Below are 19,988 nucleotides of genomic sequence, written 5' to 3' on the forward strand. Positions count from 1 at the left end.
GACTAACCCTTTCCTAGAATATGTTTTTTGTCCTCCACGAGAAAAAAAAAGTTGTTTTGTTTAAAAAAGAGAGAAGGAAGGATATATTCCAAAACATATTTCAATATTATTTAAAAATCATCATCGTCATATTATGTCATTAAGATTATCGTATTATTGTTTAATACAGCATCATTGGAAAATATTTTCCTCTCTTCAATTAAATGGTTTCATCCCAGGCATCATTTAATTAATTGTTTTATTAATAATAATTTTCATTTTCTGTCTACAGTACGCGTATAATAAATAAATAAATTTCGATCTTTAACGTTTATTCCAATGCAGAACTTTTTATATAAAATATATTGAATACCTAATTTGAACGTACCAATTATGCAAGAACGAGTAAGCTTTTTTCTAAAAGAATAACTTATGTTATTGCACAAATTCCGTTTCACAAGTATTTTATTTTTGATAAAAAATTGATAAAAAATAGTTACGAATTATTGTTTGAGTCTATAATTAATAATTTGTGCGATTTCTCCAATATTTTATGGGAAATTATGAATTTACGAAAGTATTTGCATGTAATTTTTTTTTATTACGATATCGTAATTGGGAAGTCGTGAAAATATTATGAAATTTGAAAAAAGAAATAATAACAATTTAGATATAAAAATTTATCTAACGAAACTAGATGATTCTTAAAATGATAATTAAAAAAATTAACGAAAATTAGATCAAGAGTAAAAAAAGATAATTTCGTTCAAAATAGATTTTCTCGTTATTCATCAAGAAAATTAACTTCTTTTATGATTAATCGAAGAATATTTTTAGTTTCTAGATAAATTTTCAAGAAACAATTTCTAGAAGAACTTTTGCCTGCCTTTAGAAGTTTATACAGATTATTCGGTGTCGAGGCTAAAAAAAAAAAAAAAAATGTCAGAATTCCTCATGAAATATTAATCCTTCGTACAGTCGAGTTATAAATAACCACACAGTTTGAATCAGATTCGGGTTAGGTTACTTAATTTTAAAGCGCTTGACCTTACTTCGACCTCAATATCATCATTATTTTTCAACACAAGATTAAATCGAATGATTTCTCCCAAATTATTAAAAATCTCTTCATCTTTTAATACTTCAAGAAAAAAAAAACAATCTGTACAATTATCCAAAAATACAATGGAAAATTTATAAAAAATTTTCCCTTAATTTCAAATATTATATACTAGATTTTGAAAAAGATAGAAATAATAATTTGTTTTGCCAAAATGTATCGAAATATGCAAATTGAGTTTTTCTAATTCAAAGATATTCAGATACATTTATTATCATATCTCTGATTGGCCGAATTTCAAATTAAACTCTTTCTACTTTGAGATGACAGAAAAATTCGAAAAATTCTTTTTTCGAACTATGAATAGTGGATCTTTCCAATTCGAGAATTAAAGACTCTAACTTTATGGAAAAGATAATTTTGAGAAGATAAAAAATAATTAAAAAAAATTTTTTTTTCGAAAAAAAAATTCTATAAAAATTGGAACTTTCGAAAATTTATGAAGAATCTAATTCTATGGAAAAGATAATTTTGAGAAAATAAAAAATAATTCAAAAAAATTTTTTTTTCGAAAAAAAAATTCTATAAAAATTGGAACTTTCCAATTCGAAAATTTATGAAGAATTTAATTCTATGGAAAAGATAATTTTAAGAAGATAAAAAATAATTCAGAAAAATTTTTTTCGAATTATGAAAATTGGATCTTTCGAGAATTCGAGAATTTATGGAATCTATGAACTAACTCTATGGAAACTTTGAGAAGATAGAAAATAATTTAAAAATATTCGAAAAATTCTTTTTTCGAAACTGAAAGTTGAATATCGTAGATTTCTTTCATATACAATGAAAAATCTATCTGTACATTGAGAAGATATAACAAATGAGAAAATAATTTGGAAAATTTATTTTCGAAACAGACGCATCGAATCATACGAAGATCGATGCTTTCCCCAATTTAAGCGCATTTGTTATTAATAGGCGGGTGGCTAGCGAATTGGAGGAAACGTGGACACAAAGGTTAATCAGATGGCGGCCTGTGACCGTACGTTTTCGAGCCCGGGTCGCGATAAAATCGCGCGTGACAGAGATCGATGACAGAAGGACTTCCTAATAAAAGCGGCAACCCCTAGCCCTGCCCTAACATAATTAATCTTCTCGTGTTGGCCACCGCTGGCGTGATCAGTCCTAAAGGTTTTAAGACTCACTCGAAGAAAAGCGCGACACTCGACCAAATTTCCCTCTCGCGTTATTTCTGCGAACTTGAGAAAAAAAAAAAATTTTTGCGAACCCAAAAATCCGAGTTTTGTTTGTCGAAATCGAAATTTTTTCTCTTTTTAAAAGATAAATCCGACTTTTATGGTTATTAAACAATTTCACTTTTAATTGTTTCGACTTGAATTAAGCTAGCTCGGTTTCATCTTTCTTTTTTTTTTTTTTTTTTAAGTTAAGTTTGATTGAAAGTTGAATCAAGTTTATAATCTTGGTCGATATTTTTTTAGAGGCAATTGAAAAAAAAATGTAGATAGTTAATTAGAGAGGCGATTAATTTTCACGATATTCAACAATAATATAATAATTTGAAATTCAAGCAGATCGGGTTTGATTTCGATCGAATGTTATTTCAATAGATCGATGTATATGGATGTTAAAGATTAGATGATGTTTGCAAGTTTAATCGAGTAGCACTTTCACCACCATCAAAAATTCATTTTATCATGTTCAATTAATTCATAATTACGTTAGATTAAATTCAACTCTAACATTAATATAATAACGTTAATATCGATTTAATTCCATCGTTCATAAATGATGACTTTTATCTTATGTGTTACAATTAATTATCCCGCAATATTCTTTCTAACTTTTCCCTCGCCTATTAAATTTATCCTATTATTAATCAATCCAATCTTCGAAAAAAAAAAATAATATCAAAAACTACTTTTTCATTATTTAATTACCATCAAATGATAATCAATGTTCATTAATTTCTTCGAATAAATTTCAGTCTCCGTCGAATACGTGCTAAACGAATACGTGATTGCCAATATCCAAATCCTTCAACTCATCCATCCACGTTGGTGGTATAGAAAAAAAAAAGAAAAGTAACGAAGAAGCGAAGACAACATCGCTCAAGAATGCTGTAACCAGTGACAGGTCAATTATAAACGGCTAAAAAACGTCGGGGGGCAGGCCGTTCGGCGTGTCGTTTCGCGAAGCACGTGTACGCCGTTTTATGGTGGCAATAACTTACAATTATGTCATCGTTGCTCGGTTATTTTTATGCGGCACACGCCACGCCTGTCTTCGTCACCGACGTTCAAACGAATTCATCCTTTCTCCTTCCTCTCTTGTCGCTCTCCCCACTCCGCGACCCTTTTTTTCCTTCGCTCGGTTGAGAGGAGCCGAGGAGCTCGGGCAAAAGGAGAATCCCCCTCTGTCGAAATTTCGCAATTTTTCCTTTGTACCGCGGCGCGCGTGTACTACGGGCTTATGGAAGAATTGAGGGTAAAGAAAATATTTATTTATTTATTTTTTTTTTTTGGAAAAAAAATAATAGTCCTCGCTAACAATTGTTTTCCGGTTCTCCATGTTTTTTTTTTTTTTTTCATTTATTCGGCTTTGTCAAGCGTTCGTGTGCAAAAATATCGACGAAAGGACGATGTTTTATTAAATTATGAATAATTGAAGTTGAAGATGAAGACGAAACGAAGGCAGATAACAAACAGATGCGACAGATAATAGGGTTGATTCTATATCTCCTAGATTGCTTGTGAATTGAATAAATGAAAATGGAAACAACTTTCACAGATTTTCTCAGAATTTTTCAACGTGTCTTAGAGATATATTAAAATCTTCTACAAATTTATAACATATATAAATTTATAACATTTTATAATCTTTTGTAAAATTATGGAAGGATGGTTATGTAAACTGCTACAGATCGATCGAATATATCATCCTTTTTATTCCCTTTTACGAGTATTCTCGACGTTTTCTAATATTTCACTCGAACTGCGCTGGAAAGGGACCAATTCTATGGATACTGAACTCTGGATCCGCCATTATGGGAGCAATATCTACGCCAACAAGATTCTTCCGTGAATTTCTTTGCACTCTGGATGGACTCCCGTTTCCCACGGATTTATGGTTTACAACGATGGTCGCAGATTACAAAATACAAAGATCGTTGGAAAAAAGTTGGACGTGAAAAGATGGTTTGGCCGGAATTCGGGGAAACCGATGCCAGAAGAATTCTTCGTTTCCGTTCTTCATTTCCGCTCTTCCTTACCGACACGATTCTTTACGCCCAACCTTACTTAAAACGTTTATCATCGATCATCGCACAAAAGTTGGCAACACTGAACTCTGCTCTTCGCCCGACAAACGAGACTATTCCCAAAAATAAATGGAATCGCTAATTAATTGATCGCCAATTATGGAAAACAAATGGAAGAACGAATGAAAATGAAGTGGAAAAAAAAAAAAAGGATTTGGTAAGATTAATCTAGGGAATTTGTCAAAGTAATTATTACTCGTGACAAGCGGTATTATGCTTCTTAAGAGAGTCGTTTGGAACAAGCCTAAAGTGACTTATACGCTTTGAGCATGAAACACGTCACGTGGTCTAAAGAACAACGTCGAGGTTTAACATGTAATTTCGTTACTCTAGGGCCTTCAAACGTGAAAAGACGTGTAAAGCAAATTGTATTATTATCACGATCAAATAATAATTTAATGAAATATATATATAATGAAATATATATATATATTTGGTTAAATTTTAAAATAGTATTTGAGGAAAAAGAAGAGAATTTTTTTAAAACTTTACGACAGAATGGAGAGATATCGCTTTGAAAAGTATTATTTCGCATCACGAACTCGTTCCCACAAACAATGGAATAATTGGGAGGCAAAGAAAGCGTACTTTTGCCCATCCTCAGCGGCTCAACGTATAATCCGTTGTGTCGCATTTTACTTGTAATTTACCGTTAAACTCGCTCGCTAGTCGCAATTTAAGGCTAATTAGTCCCCGAAACTTTAATCATTCATTCACGTATAATACTTTATTAAATGCGTGGGACCAGAAGTTGACCAATATAGTTAACTTTCCGCCATTAAAACTTCCTAAAATACAAATATGTTCTCCTTAAATCAACTTCCAACGTATTACACCCCCACCCATACCCATCTATGTATAAATACCGAAATACATTCTTTCCATATTCTATCTTCCCTCGCATAAATAATTCACGATGCGTTACGTACATCAAGCTCACGCTTCTTTTATGATTTCCCATATCAAAACAAAAATGCAAAATGACTATGAAAATTGAATAAGAAAAAATCCCCTCTAAATAATATTAATAACAACAACAACAAAAAACACAAATCCCTTTTCACGAAAAATCGATGAAATAAGAAAGAGAAATAGAGGAGAAGTCGTCGCTTCACTCACCGGTCTGCACCAGCTTAAGGGTGGCCGCATTGTGCTGCTTGAGCGGCTCATTGAGCCCCGGCTGGGTGAGATCCTTGAGAGGATTGCCGGGATCCTCGGCGGCGGCAGCGCGGCTGTTTTGCATAGTCCGTGTCGTGACGTGTTGCTCGCCGCGGATACCCTTGCTCGCCCTCCTCCTGCGCGTCGTACGCCCGCGCTCCCGTCTCCTCTCCTTCCTCGTCCACGCGTTGCCCTCGTGGCCTCTGGCGCGCTGCTGGTTGCCGCACTCGGCGTCGACAGCGATCACGGCCACTTGACAACTCGTACGTCGGCGATCCCCGGTCAACACTGGACGGCAGGGATCACGGGGATCCTGGCTCTCATAGATACGCAGCAACTCGTCTGCCGGATAGATGACGTACATGCCAAGCGGATGGTTTCCCCGTGGTGTTCGCCCGATCGCGCGTCCAATCTACCGATTTGCTGGCTGCCGTGGCTGCTGCTGCCTCCTCCGCTGCTTCTCCTGCTGCTGCCGCGTCTCTCGGCCGAGCCAACATCGCTGCCCGCCAATTCATCGTTTATGAGTCCACCGCGAGTCACGCTGCCAGGCCACGCGAACAGTCGCATCTTCTTGGCACGCGAGCCACCCTCCACGTCTCCGCCACGTACGCCTTCTTCCTTCTATCCTCCGTGGCGATTCTCGGGTGGAGGACTTCCTTCCTTCCTTCCTTCCTTCCTTCCTTCCTTCTCCACAATGTGGGTGGATGGAGGGATTATGGGGAGGGGTGGTGCCGCGAGAGGGGTCGACGCACTCTCATGGAACGGCTTGGGATTCTTGGCCTGCAACAGAGATGGTTTTTTTTGGTGGGTTTGGAGAATTGTAGTGAGCCAGGTGTGGGGGATTGGGAGTTTGGAGTTGGATGGAAGATGCTTGGTCTTGGGATGGATGGTTGAAGTTTTGGAAAAAATTTTGGGGAAGTTTTGATAGTTTTGTGAAGTTGTTGTTTCTGAAGGTGTTTTTGTTAAAGCTTGGTTGGTGAATTTTGTGCAATAAATGGATTTTTTTCTGAAAATTTTTTTGAACAGTTGGTTGTGAAACTCTTGGCTAGTTGGTTGGTATAAGTTAGGTGTAAGGGGGATATATGAAGGATCGAGTGGGTGTTATGTATAGGGTTTTTCGCCGATGATTTATGACTCTTGGTATGGTCATGAATAACATAATGTATTGAGGATAATATAATCTTTTGGAATTGTGGATGATGTTGTTGAGTATTGATATTATTGAAATATTGTAATGCGAAGGGGTGAAAATGAAAATTAGAATAATAGAGGATTAAGGATGTGAATGAAAATAATGTAATATGATTGGTAGTAATATATAAAGGTTTGATTATCAGATACTATATTTTCCTCTTACCAATGAACAATGTCAACTATTTAGAGTAGGCTATTACTGGCTTGACTACCTCACTTCTTAGTCATACCATGTCCCTATATAACATTCTAAATCCTGATACACAGCTAATCGCAAGGTCCAACATTGGTACTATACTTGCTCCAGTGTTATTCATCGCAGCATTCTATCTAGAGATTTTCGGTATTTAGAGAGAAGATAATACAAAGCTTAGAAGAAATTAACATTTGATATTATCTGTGCCATTCTAACAACACATTTCCGGCCTTTATATTTTCAATTGTAAGATAAATCCCTTCAAGAATAAATGGATATTTTCGTTGACGATTTTCAGCCTGGAATCCAATTTCGTATTTATTTAAATAATCGTCGTGCTATGGTTCATGAATTATTAACGAGATTTGTTTTAACTTGGTTAAGGCTCACTGTTTGTTCAGTGAAACGAGGAGGCATTCTGTTTACAATGTAAACGACTTATTCAATGTGTCTGAATAAAAGCAGAAATGTCTTCTTCTTATTTGTCTTCTTATTTCTGATTCGAGGAAGGTGTCGTCATGTAAATTGTCTCTAGCTAGATTTAAATCTAATTTCAACAAAAAAAAAAAAAAAGAGAGAAAAGTTGAATACATTTGAATTTCATTTAATCATTTGTTCTATTCCAATATAAATTTATATTTTTATTCTCTTCTCTCTGCAATAAATATATCTTTAATTTTTCTCAGAACTCCATTCATTTGACTTTTCAACTCAAGATTTTCTTTTAAGATTAGAGACCAAGTTAAAATGTACCTAAATTACATAAAAGATAAAAGGTTGTAGATTTATTTTTTTATTATATATTGAGATATTTATTATTGTAGTCTGATCTATAATATAACAAACACAGAGAATTCTCTACTTCATTTCTAATGAAAAATGCTCATTACTTGTTTTACTAGTAATTCTTCAATTTCAAAAGATTAATAACATCCGTTTGGATTAAGGAAATTCCTTAAACCAGAAATAAAAAGCTTATCTCGCGCGGTGGTGAAAAAGTTGAACGTATTAAATTGCAGTGGATTTCCCCGACGGAGAATTAAGTAATTGAACCAATCCTAGAGCAAGCGTGAAAGCGTTGATTATACCTTTTTTTTTATAAGACGTTCTCAGCCAAGAATTATGCAAATTGCGATATGCTACTTCACGTAATTAACACATCCCATCGCCAACACATTTCTCTTTCTCGGAATAAATTATAGTTTTCAGATGATGAAACTTGTAAAAGGTTCTCACTGATAGATTAGACTTGTTCGATTCGTTAGAATTGATCAGCTTTTCGAACTTTCAAACTTTCTACAGCGAAAATGATTCAGAAATTATCATAAAGTAATTTTGAAAAATATGAATGAATGAATCAAATATAAATATTATGAAAGTATTGACAATGTTAGATCTTTTCTAGAAATATGTCATTATCGTATCATAATATTTTTTATAAATAAAATTTTTTAATTTGAAGCAAAAGATCTCAAGATAAAGATTAAAATATTTTGACAGTATTGAGCATTTGACAAATAAATTTTAAATATAAATAAAAAGTAGCATTCTTGAGAATATTTTTTAATATTTTAAACGTTCATTTTTGTTGAATTTACTTAATCCCAGTCAAGGTTATTAACCTTTGATCTCTTTTAAATCTATCTTAGACGTCTCCCTCTTCGAGGATAATAAATTCTTTAGTGAAGAGCATCACGATTTTGCTTCTGCTTTGATACGAATAGACGTAACCAGGTCAGCTATCGAGAGTTTCGCGATTTTTCCACCTAGTCTGTACAAAGAAATGCTCTCAGACTCGATAAACTAGCGATACCTTGAGTTTGCCTTCTTTTGTCGTCGTTCTTCCCACGACCAATCTTTCCTCCTACTATGATAAAGACTCTCCTTCTCAAGAATTCACCTTGTTTCCTCTTAATTACTGGTTCTATCATTCCAGAATTGCTTCCTTCACAATTTCCCTCTATTTCCTAGAATTTAACAAGATTTATTTAAATTCCACTGTTAATATTTGGATTTTTTTTACATATTTTTGGAGAAATTCTTTTCTTTTATGATAAAAAAATTTCTTTTTAACGATATAACATATTTTTTTCATTAGATATTATTCAAGCAATAAGAAGAAAATTTGTAAAATAATAATAACCATTTTATTGGATCTATCCGGTTTTTTATTAATATTTGGCCTTATTTCAAAGATCACTTGAACGATTGAATGCAATTTATTAACTAAATAATGTAATACGCGGCCAAAAAGCTGTACTGAATGCAGTCGATATAGTCCAAAATGTTGGAAAATCAAGTTATAATATCGAATTAAAAAGCTTCCAGTCGCCGTCCATTCAGGAACCAAATAATTGGAGTACTCTTTCAATTATTTCGTGCTTTTTTCCTCTTCGTTGAAGAATCTTGGCATCGAGAAATTCTCGATTGTTTTCTTTTGATAGCAATATCTCGACTATAAATAATTTAAAATATACATATTCTCATCAAAAGTTTAGAAATGCATTAAAATAAGTAGAAAAGTTCAATATTAAATAAAGAAATTTCTAATATATTTTCTACGTTTTAAATTAACACATAGTAAATTATAATATATTTTTAAAATTTCAGAAAAATTCTATAATCGGATATAAATAGATAGATAATCGAATTTTTCTTTACATTTTCTTTACTGTTTATAAAAGTTTCGAATTTTATTGATAAAAAAAATTGGTAATTTGTAATAAAGTATTAACAGGAATACAAAATAATATTTGAAACTTATGTTAATCGAATCGAATAAAAATTAATTGCATTTTTTTTTATCTTTTTATGATATTATGCAATACACAATATTGGATTATAAAATCTATAAATTACTCACAAAATCATAATCATGTTGTAGAAACATAACCTCAACGTAACTATCAGTTGAAATAATAGAAATGTTAACCATGAAAACTTGAATGATGTATAAATGCACAATGAATAGTCAATTTCTCGCGATTGACATCATGATGAATATTCAAACTTACCTTTACTTTTACTTTGATTAAATTTTTCGAACAAACATATAGAACTTTCTAACGTTATTTATTACATGCCACAAGATTTCACATGAACAATAAATAATAAAATTTTAAATAACTCATTGAACTTATTAAAAATTTAACTTTGAACCAAATTGCACAAATTAAAAAATTCACTTTAAATTTCGAAACAAGTTCCTGTCTGTTTAATTCAAATGAAACGAAAAAAAAAAAGATCGATCAACAATTCTTGATTAAATCGTCACACTGTTATTGTAAAATTGACAGGAAAAAAATAGATGTATAAAATTTATATTTTTTTTCCTATCAGAAAGATTTAAACAAAGAATTTTTATCACGATATGATATCTAATAATTCTGATTTCAATTATCGATAACGTGTATAATCTGCGTTAAAAACCAGTAATGGTTACCGAAGACAGTAAATATCGATGAAACTTTTATTACACGAGTTATATCGTAGGATTGCATTACAAATTATATTCGCGGAGAAAAGTTTGATTTTTCGTTGGCTTCTCTGTGAAATAGAATGGATTTAAATATAGCATCATTTTAATTATTATTTTTTTTTTTAATATCTAGTCATTGTTTGATTTTTTATTTAAACTTAATCTAATTTAATTATTAATTGTTTTTATAATACAATGCTTTTTATAAATATGATTTTATACTATGTTTTATAATATATTCATAATTCGTATTAAAAATTTCAACATAATAATAAAATTTTTTATTTCAATAAAAACTTTTTGTTGATTAAGTATGTACATCTATGTTATATCTATGTTATAATACGAATAAAATTATATCTTGAATTACGAAAGTGTGCCATTAAAGAATCGATACAAATCTGATTTGAGATGATACGTGTAATGCTTTAGACTTTATTTAAATAATTAAATTATCTGCCAAAACTATTTATTCTTTGTTTCTTTCACAAGACAAGAAAAAGAATATACCGCGAGAAAAACTGACGCATTGATCCGTTTATCGTAATTTGTTCTAGATCGATATTTTAAAACGAAAAGATTTATAATTATTTGAATTTTCCTGTTCATTGTGTAAAGATATTTCTACAGTGATTTTTATAGTTTTCAGCGGAGAATTCGATTGAAAATGTGGTAAGTTTATTTTCATATTTTCTTTGATAATATAACAATGTATGCATTTGACACGAGCATGTTATTTTATGTATATAAATTTTCTACATTTTTTCTGTGGAGACTAAAATCTTTCATAATTAAAATATAAATTTTTTTGGGATGTTAATTGTTAACGTTAATTTTTTTTTCTTTTTATATGAGTCATGAAATGTTAGTGAAATAATATGACAAATATAACCTCAATAATTTTCTTTGATTTTTTGTGACAATTCAGAACTTGATGTATTAAATATGAAATATTCAATTATTTTAATAATATAATATGATAATATATATTTTAATATGATAAAGAATTTTACAATGTAGAATAAGAAAAATTAATGAATAAATGAATAGAAATAAATATGATAGAATAACAATAAAATATTATTTCATAAAGAAAAAGATGAATTATGATGACAATAGAACAAATGATGCACAATAAATTAATGAGTAAATAAATAAAAATATGATAGAGTAACATTGAAATATCATTTTATAAAGAAAAAAATGAATTATTGACAATAGAATAAATGATTGTGAAAAATTAATGAATAAAAATAAATAAATAAATGTAGGGAAGTATGAAGAATAATTTTGAAATATTATTGCATAAAGGAAGAGGTGAATTAATAATAGAACAAATAAATATGATTGACAAGGTATAATTATCGAATAAGATATAATTATGTAAAACTGATTTGCAATATGTAATTCTGTTATAATTGAAGTAAAATTAAAATTATAAAACATGATTGAAATTAGGTTTCCAAATTCCAGCGGAAACTGACAAGTAGAAATGTACAAGTATAATTTGATTAACAGAATATCATTAGAATATTTTGGTCAGAATAGATTAATAGAACATGCTAAATGGAATTTGATATGCATCAGTGACTATTTACATTATAGAAATTAATCATTGAAATTTAATCAATAACAATTAATTAAAATTTGACTAATGATCTGTTTTGTAACCACCTGATTAATGGAAGGAATGTGATTAATAAATTTTCCATAGTTTCTTGCAGCCATAAGAATTTTTAGATAAAATGAATGATAAGAACATAATGAAGTAAAATATAGGCAACCTGGATCAATTCAGAATTTGAAATGTTAATTTTCTCATATAGTTATCGATATAGATAATTAATATATATGAAATAAATGAAAGTAAAAAAAAAAACTTAGAGAAAATTGTATTTAATTCAATAATAGAATTCTACAATAATTAATATTGTAAATTAAAATATTTCTGCTCATATGACAATACGATAAAATTATTGAATTCTTATTTATTAAAATGAAGTTTCAAATTGGAATCAATACTCTTATTTTAAATATTCAATTAACTTATATATCGTTATTAAATTGTAATATATAAAAGATATAAAAAATTTTAATAAATTTTAATAAAAATCTTAATAAAAAAAATTGAAAATAAGAAAGTGATATTTATTAAATAAAAGAATAACTGAAATGTTTAAGACAGAAATAAGATGGAAGTAGACAGAAGGGTAAACCGAGGTTAGTGGGGATCAAAGTTAATTTTACACGTGCAGTCGGCCCTGTAATGGCGACCTTCGTCGCGCCGTTGCTGCGTGTAATGCCAACCTTTCTGTGCCAAAAGCGACACGAAGGATGAGATTCCTTCATCTTCATAGGCCATGCATGCTCATTGTTTAAGATCTTACGTTTGCTCCATAAAAAAACTGTTCTTTTTAAATTATATCCTATCAAATAGTTTTATGATTACACAGAAACATTTTGATGCCTCAAATTTTTATGTTGGCAATAATTCAAGTTTATTTTTTGCCATCTTACATTATGAAAAAAGAAATTTTATTTTTTTGAAATTAAAAAAATAAAAAGAAAAATAATTAATAAAATATTTCTAATTTCACGAATATTCTTATTTAAGATCTTGATAAATCAAAGTGAAATAAAATTTTAATTTTGAAAGAATTGAAAAAGAATTGAAAAAGAATTGAAAGAATATAATATTTTTATTTTAATACAAAAGATTTTTAAAAACCTTCGAATAAAATATTCAAAAAACTTTAGCGCCGTTGAAACAAAACTAGGAACAAAAACAAGAATTTTATTTAAATATACGATATTAAAGTTATAATTTGGCCTGAAACTTATAACATTTAAATGTATATGGAATAGAATTTATGGACGATTGAGCGTTATAAGAGCAGTTGAATTATTAATTTCCAATAAATTATCATTGAAATCTCTATAAAGAAAAAACACAGCAAAAGATATAGCAAAAGGTTCATCGGTCAATAAATGATCACGTCAAAGTTTCATAGTTTGTATAACGTCGGGCCAAAGGGAGTGGAAAATTTAATCGATCGATCAAATAGACACGGAACAGTGACAATTCCGTTTCGAAGATATGAACCGAAAAGGCGGAGAAACATGCGAATATAATTCTTTTCTCTGAAGAAGGAGTATTATTTTCTTTTTTTTTTTTTTTTTTTTTTTTTTTTGCTATTTTTACGCTTCTCCAAGAGATATGTATCGTCCCATAAAGAGGGTGCGAAACTATTATAAATAATGATCGTCGAAATCGATAAACAGGCAGATCGATTGGCGAATTTACGATTGTAGATCGTTTGTAGAGCAGAACTGTGAAAATATATATTGTTTGTTTTGAAAGAATTAAAAAAAAAAAAATTCGAAGGAGAACAAATTTATTGCCTTTAAAAATTTCGATGGCGCTCGTGATACACCCTTGATCCCATCTCTGATTCGAAGTCGAACCCGGTGCCAAAAACTTGTCGAGGAAATCACCGACTGTTGGTTCTTCTAAATAATCGTTGGCTAAGAAAAGCTTCAGCTATTCGATACCTTGAGAGTGGTCTCAAAATTACATCAAACTCATTCATATCAATTTTTTAGACGATAATTAATAAGAAAAAGAATTGAAAGATTCAACGAATTCTATTAACATTACAATTAATTGTTAAAAGACGTGTATATTGAAAATGTAAAATGTTATATATATATATTGCTGCTAGAATTTATTAGAAACAGAGTGAAAATGTACTACTCTATATATATAGTCTTACTAACTATATAGACAATAATTAATAAGAAAAAGAATTGAAAGATTCAACGAATTCTATTAACATTATAATTAATTGTTAAAAGACGTGTATATTGAAAATGTAAAATGTTATATATATATATTGCTGCTAGAATTTATTAGAAACAGAGTGAAAATGTACTACTCTATATATATAGTCTTACTAACTTACTATATAAACGATAATTAATAAGAAAAAGAATTAAAAGATTCAACGAATTCTATTAACATTACAATTAATTGTTAAAAGACTATATTGTCTAAAGTGTACTAAAGTGTATATTGAAAATGTAAAATGTTATATATATTGCTGCTAGAATTTATTAGAAACAGAGTGAAAATGTACTACTCTATATATATAGTCTTACTAACACTTACTATATATATATTACTAACATACTATATTACTAACATACATTTTATCAAAGTATATTTCCCTCGGTGAAACATTCTGCAAAATCTAGATCAAAGGAACAGTCCATGAAATAAGAGAGACACGAAAAAAGTGAAGAAAAGAAAAGAGAGTCACGTGTGGTAATAACTTGGGATTGAAAAAAGTTTATAGAGCAAAGGCATGGCTCAATGTTTGCAATTTCAAGTCGACAAATTTCATGCTTTATTAAGTTCGTCAAGCATCGCCTCAAAGTAGGCGATTTAGTTGGAAAACGGAGAGAAAATTTCGCACTATATATGTATATATATATATATATATAAAGAGAGAGAGAGAGAGTTTGTTAAAGTATGTGCCGGTAACTTTTCCGGTCGAGGGAACTGGAAGGCCTAACTTTAAGCCTCGTTTGTTGCTTTACAATGCTAATTCGGCCAATTTGCAAGTGGAATTGTTGCAAATCGGCCATTTCTCTCGCCCAGGGAAATTTCGCTAATTCTTCATAGAGGGATCCCCTTGTGGTTTTCTTTGCCTGCGCTTTTCCAAAGATTCGATTTCGGAAGAAAGTGGAACAAAGGTTGAAACGTCGTAAAGAAGTCCCCCTTTTCTAGTCCTTTCTTTCTTTTCAGAAGACGAATTTTAGAATTGATCAAACGGAGAAAATTGTTCTTGTATCTTTGAAAGCTTTTTCGTTCGCCCTTCAGCAAATCGAATCGAAGCGCAATTCCCAATTTTTAGTAAATTTTTGCTAAAATTAACGATAAAATCCTTAATATCCTCAATATTTGATAAAATATTTATTAATTTAATTATAATAAAATATTTATTAATTTTTATTAATTTAATGAAAATGTATATACATTTTTTTTTTCAGTATTTGCTTATTCTTAAACGAATGCAAATACAAAAAAAATGAAATTTAGATTTTTTTAAATAAATTATTAAGTATAACAATTTCCAAAAGTTTTAATTTAATTTAATAATCGTGCGTCTTATTTCGCGTCTTGTATCGATATTTTAACCTTAAAAAATTTCACATTATTCGCGGAGATCGCAATTAAACACCCGCCAATAATTTATATATATTTATAATTTATAATAATTTTATCAATCGGTTCCACGGGCGCGAGATGCGAGCGTTATTTGGTGCGAATGCCAAAATGACTCGAATTTGGAACAGATTCAGGGCGAGTGGATCAGGAAAAGGTCGGCAAGTTGCGTTCATCCGACGCGTAATAATCGTTTCGGCTTATTCACCTCGCCGTTTTAATTTCGATCGATGTATTTAGACTCGCTTTCGCACGCGTGCACTTTTCCATTGTTTGCACGTTGTTTCCAGATTTATAGGCGTTACATACATCTTCCGCCGAGATATCGTCGAATAAAAATCGAATCGAAATTTATAATTCCGCGTTGCAAAATTCCTTGTTTATTTTAACGAATGGCGAATATATTTTTCGGACAGCGTAAACTTCACGTCGAGCGTAAAATCTTAAATCTTAAAACACAATAAAACAGAAATTTATCGCGAATATATCTCGTATTTCCATTCATCATTTCGATCTCGTTTCGAGATATTTCGTTTCGTAAGAAATTAAAATTACGAAATTATATATTATTATGCGCGGATGTTGTTTCAGCTGAATCTAATATTAATGATATTCTTTTCTCTTTTTTCTTTTTCGATTCAATTATATTTCATTATTGCTAATTAAAATATAACAATAAAAATAGATCTTCACGAGAGTGAAAAACTTTATAACGTAATGTAATTCGTCCTCTTCGAATTCTATGATATAATTAATGTATTTTTTTCTCACATCTGAGAGAATTTGTATATTTTTCGTGCAATTTAATGTCGTTGGACGATATATGGGTTACGATCGATACCGGTTCTCACCTAATTTCAACGGGAATAATAATAATAAAATAAAAAAATGTATTTTTTTTTTTGTATTTCTTTTGGCATATAGAGAATAATATTTTTCAAACTGCGAATTCGAAGAACTTTTTCTTTTTCTTCTTCTTCTTCTTCTTCTTCTTCTTACGTTATTAACATTTTATAGCTTTTTAATTGGAAACGTATTCCGCTGTTATGGGTTCAAATTAACGATGAATTATCTCTGTGTTGCACGCATTATTCCTTCGAATCTGATCGATAACATCTCTAAATTTAGCTTTAAAAAAATGATATATGAATCGAGAAACATTAGCAGAACAAAAGTTTATAGAAATTGGGATGCTGGATTCTGCTGGATTATAAATGTTCATTTCGAAGCTCTATAAGCAACGACACGCGAAATATAACGAAGATCGAATGAAATCCTTTCAATGTTGCGTGATTAGTCACAATTAAAGGAATAATTATGATTGTATCAAGTGATCTCACTTGAACAATAATTTCGAATCAGGAGTTAGTTCTTAATTTATTTAGGCTGTCGAGATTTATCAGGAGAAATCTTAGATAAAGAAAATAGAAGAAAAAAAAGGAACAGTTTTTCGAATTCGCAGTTTGAAAAATATTATTCTCTATATGCCAAAAGAAATACAAAAAAAAAAAGAAATACAAATCACGTCTTATATAATATTATTTTAGGAAATTTTACGAAAAATTACGCCCTCGAACATTACAAAATCTTGGGTAAAAAAGAAAAAGTTCTTCGAATTTTCACTTTGAAAAATATTATTCTCTATATGCAAGATACAAAAAGCAAATCATATCTTATATAATATCTATTTTATAAAAAAAATAAATACCTCAAATATTACAAAATCTTGGGTAAAAAAGAAAAAGTTCTTCGAATTCTCAGTTTAAAAAATATTATTCTCTATATGCAAGATATAAAAAGCAAATCATATCTTATATAATATCTATTTTATAAAAAAAATAAACACCTCAAATATTACAAAATCTTGGGTAAAAAAGAAAAAGTTCTTCGAATTTTTACTTTGAAAAATATTATTCTCTACATGCAAGATACAAAAAGCAAATCACGTCTTATATAATATCTATTTTATAAAAAAATATAAATTATAATATAAATTTAAAATTATAATTATATATATTTAATAAATTATAATATTTAATAAATTTAAAAAAAAAATATGCTTTCCAATATTACAAAGTTTACTTAAAAAAAAAAAAAATAATTTTTTCTTGAGGATAATATATTATCCGTGGAATCACTGCGAATCGAAGAAATTTTTTTTTTCTCGGTTCAAATCACGTGGCTTAACAATAGCGTTATGATTATAAATTGGAGCAAACGACTCTTACCGCGCAGAAAAAGATATAATAATTTTATTTCCCTGCTTTTCCAAGAAATCCACTTTGTACGTGGACGATGGTCGCGGACACAATCGTTGTTTTCACAAAAAGTTGGTGAAATGAATAATTTAAGACACTTTATCTCGCGCTTTTGTATGCAATTTTATTCAAACAACAACAATAACAACAACGTTTGGCCATTCTACATCTCCGTCGCGACACGAAAACACGACGAGAGTCCGGTTTATAAGTGTTTCGAAACTTCAGTAGAAGAAGTAATTCTGGCGTCCTGTATCCTTTTATCCAGGATACGATGACGCGATTAGCAAGGATTTTTGCTTGTAATAAATTGAGTTACGACCGCTTTATTATTAATTTCTCCACCAGGAGGAAAAAAATGATCTGATCTTGATATGATTTTTGAATGTATTATATTTCGAATATATATTTTTGAATATGAATTTTTTGAACGATTTTTACAATCCTTTTATGCTTGAAAGAAAAGAAAAAGATCCAATTAACCTGTTCTCGAATGATATACGTATATATTTAAAATAAATTTTATAAATCTTTAATAAATTGACAATTATTCCTCTCATTTTTCAATTTTTTTTTCTTCCTGTTTCCTATATATATATTATATAATACATTAATAAATATTTATAATATATATTATACAATTATATAATGAATATTTTGTAATATCCAAAGATTTAATAAACTGCATAAACAAGATCTATAAAGGAAATAATCCCAGCTACAAAAATTATTTACTCAGATTTATTACAACAAGACACAAATTTCATACGTTCTATCGAACATATATCAATTATTTTTCCCTCGGCAACAGAAATATTCGAACTTCGTTAAATAAACCGGGCAAGTTGAGATCGATCACAGTTGATACGTAAAAGCAAGGAGGGAGCGAAAGGGAAGATAAAACGGGAAGGGAGGAAGAGAGAGAGAGAAAGAGAGAGAGAGGCGTTCAACGACGTGTTCGATCGTTCCTACAATCGAGAGGGGATCCGAAATTTCGATAACCGCCCATTCCCTCGGAAATGTCGTTGTTTACCGCGCAATGAGATTGCCCCAACTTTCCCTCCCCCCTCTGCTTGCGAGATTGTAGTAGCAGCCCCTTTCGATATACAACCATCTCGGCTGGCCAGCGCCGACGATAGCCTCTTTCGCGTTCGTTCTATCGAAGCTTTCGATTTGGCTTCGAAGTAATAATAAGAATTTCGAAACCTCTTTTTTTTTTTTTTTTCTCGAAAAAGTCGACGATTTTAACACACGCTTCCATTTTTCAACGCTCTGACAAAATGTATATCGTGCGTATATACATACATTTTTATAAAGTTTTCTTAAATATTATTCAATATTATTCTTAAATATTATTCATATTTATTAAATCTTTTACTATTATTATTTTCAACTATTATTTGTTATACGAATAAAATTAAATCGATTGATTATGCGTATATGTATATTTTTATAAACTTTTCTTAAATATTATTCAATATTATTCTTAAATATTATTCATATTTATTAAATCTTTTATTATTATTATTTTAACTATTACTTGTTATACGAATAAAATTAAATCGATTGATTATGCGTATATATATTTTTATAAAGTTTTCTTAAATATTATTCAATATTATTCTTAAATATTATTCATATTTATTAAATCTTTTACTATTATTATTTTAATTATTATTTGTTATACGAATAAAATTAAATCGATTGATTATGCGTATATATATTTTTATAAAGTTTTCTTAAATATTATTCAATATTATTCTTAAATATTATTCATATTTATTAAATCTTTTATTATTATTATTTTAACTATTACTTGTTATACGAATAAAATTAAATCGATTGATTATGCGTATATGTACATTTTTATAAAATTTTCTTAAATATTACTGTATTTTTTGTAACATCGATTTATTAAGCTCTTTTACTATTATTTGTTATACGAATAAAATTAAATCGATTAATTATTATTTGCAAACTTGAATAATGCTTGAGAGATATCCGGTGAAGCAGATTTTCCTTCGTGCAATGGTATTCGGCATAACTTGCAATTCTATCTGATTTCTTTGCATTTTTTCGTCGGAAATTTCTTCTCTTTTCT

General features: G+C 29.7%; 1 protein-coding gene across 3 annotated transcripts in view; it reads right to left on the minus strand.

Moving 5' to 3' along the window:
* LOC122717262 overlaps nt 1-6,204 on the minus strand; it is a 61,278-nt gene extending 55,074 nt beyond the window's left edge. For all 3 annotated transcript variants that reach the window (XM_043941151.1, XM_043941152.1, XM_043941150.1), the window contains exon 1: nt 5,496-6,204. In XM_043941151.1, coding sequence (XP_043797086.1) covers nt 5,496-5,898 — 403 coding nt within the window. In that variant the 5' untranslated portion in view covers nt 5,899-6,204. The remainder of the gene's footprint in view (nt 1-5,495) is intronic.
* Between the last annotated feature and the right edge of the window lie 13,784 nt (nt 6,205-19,988).

The sequence above is a fragment of the Apis laboriosa genome, unplaced genomic scaffold, assembly GCF_014066325.1.
Source record: "Apis laboriosa isolate Shangri-la unplaced genomic scaffold, ASM1406632v1 scaffold4_cov146, whole genome shotgun sequence".
NCBI classification, from domain to species: Eukaryota; Metazoa; Arthropoda; class Insecta; order Hymenoptera; family Apidae; genus Apis; species Apis laboriosa.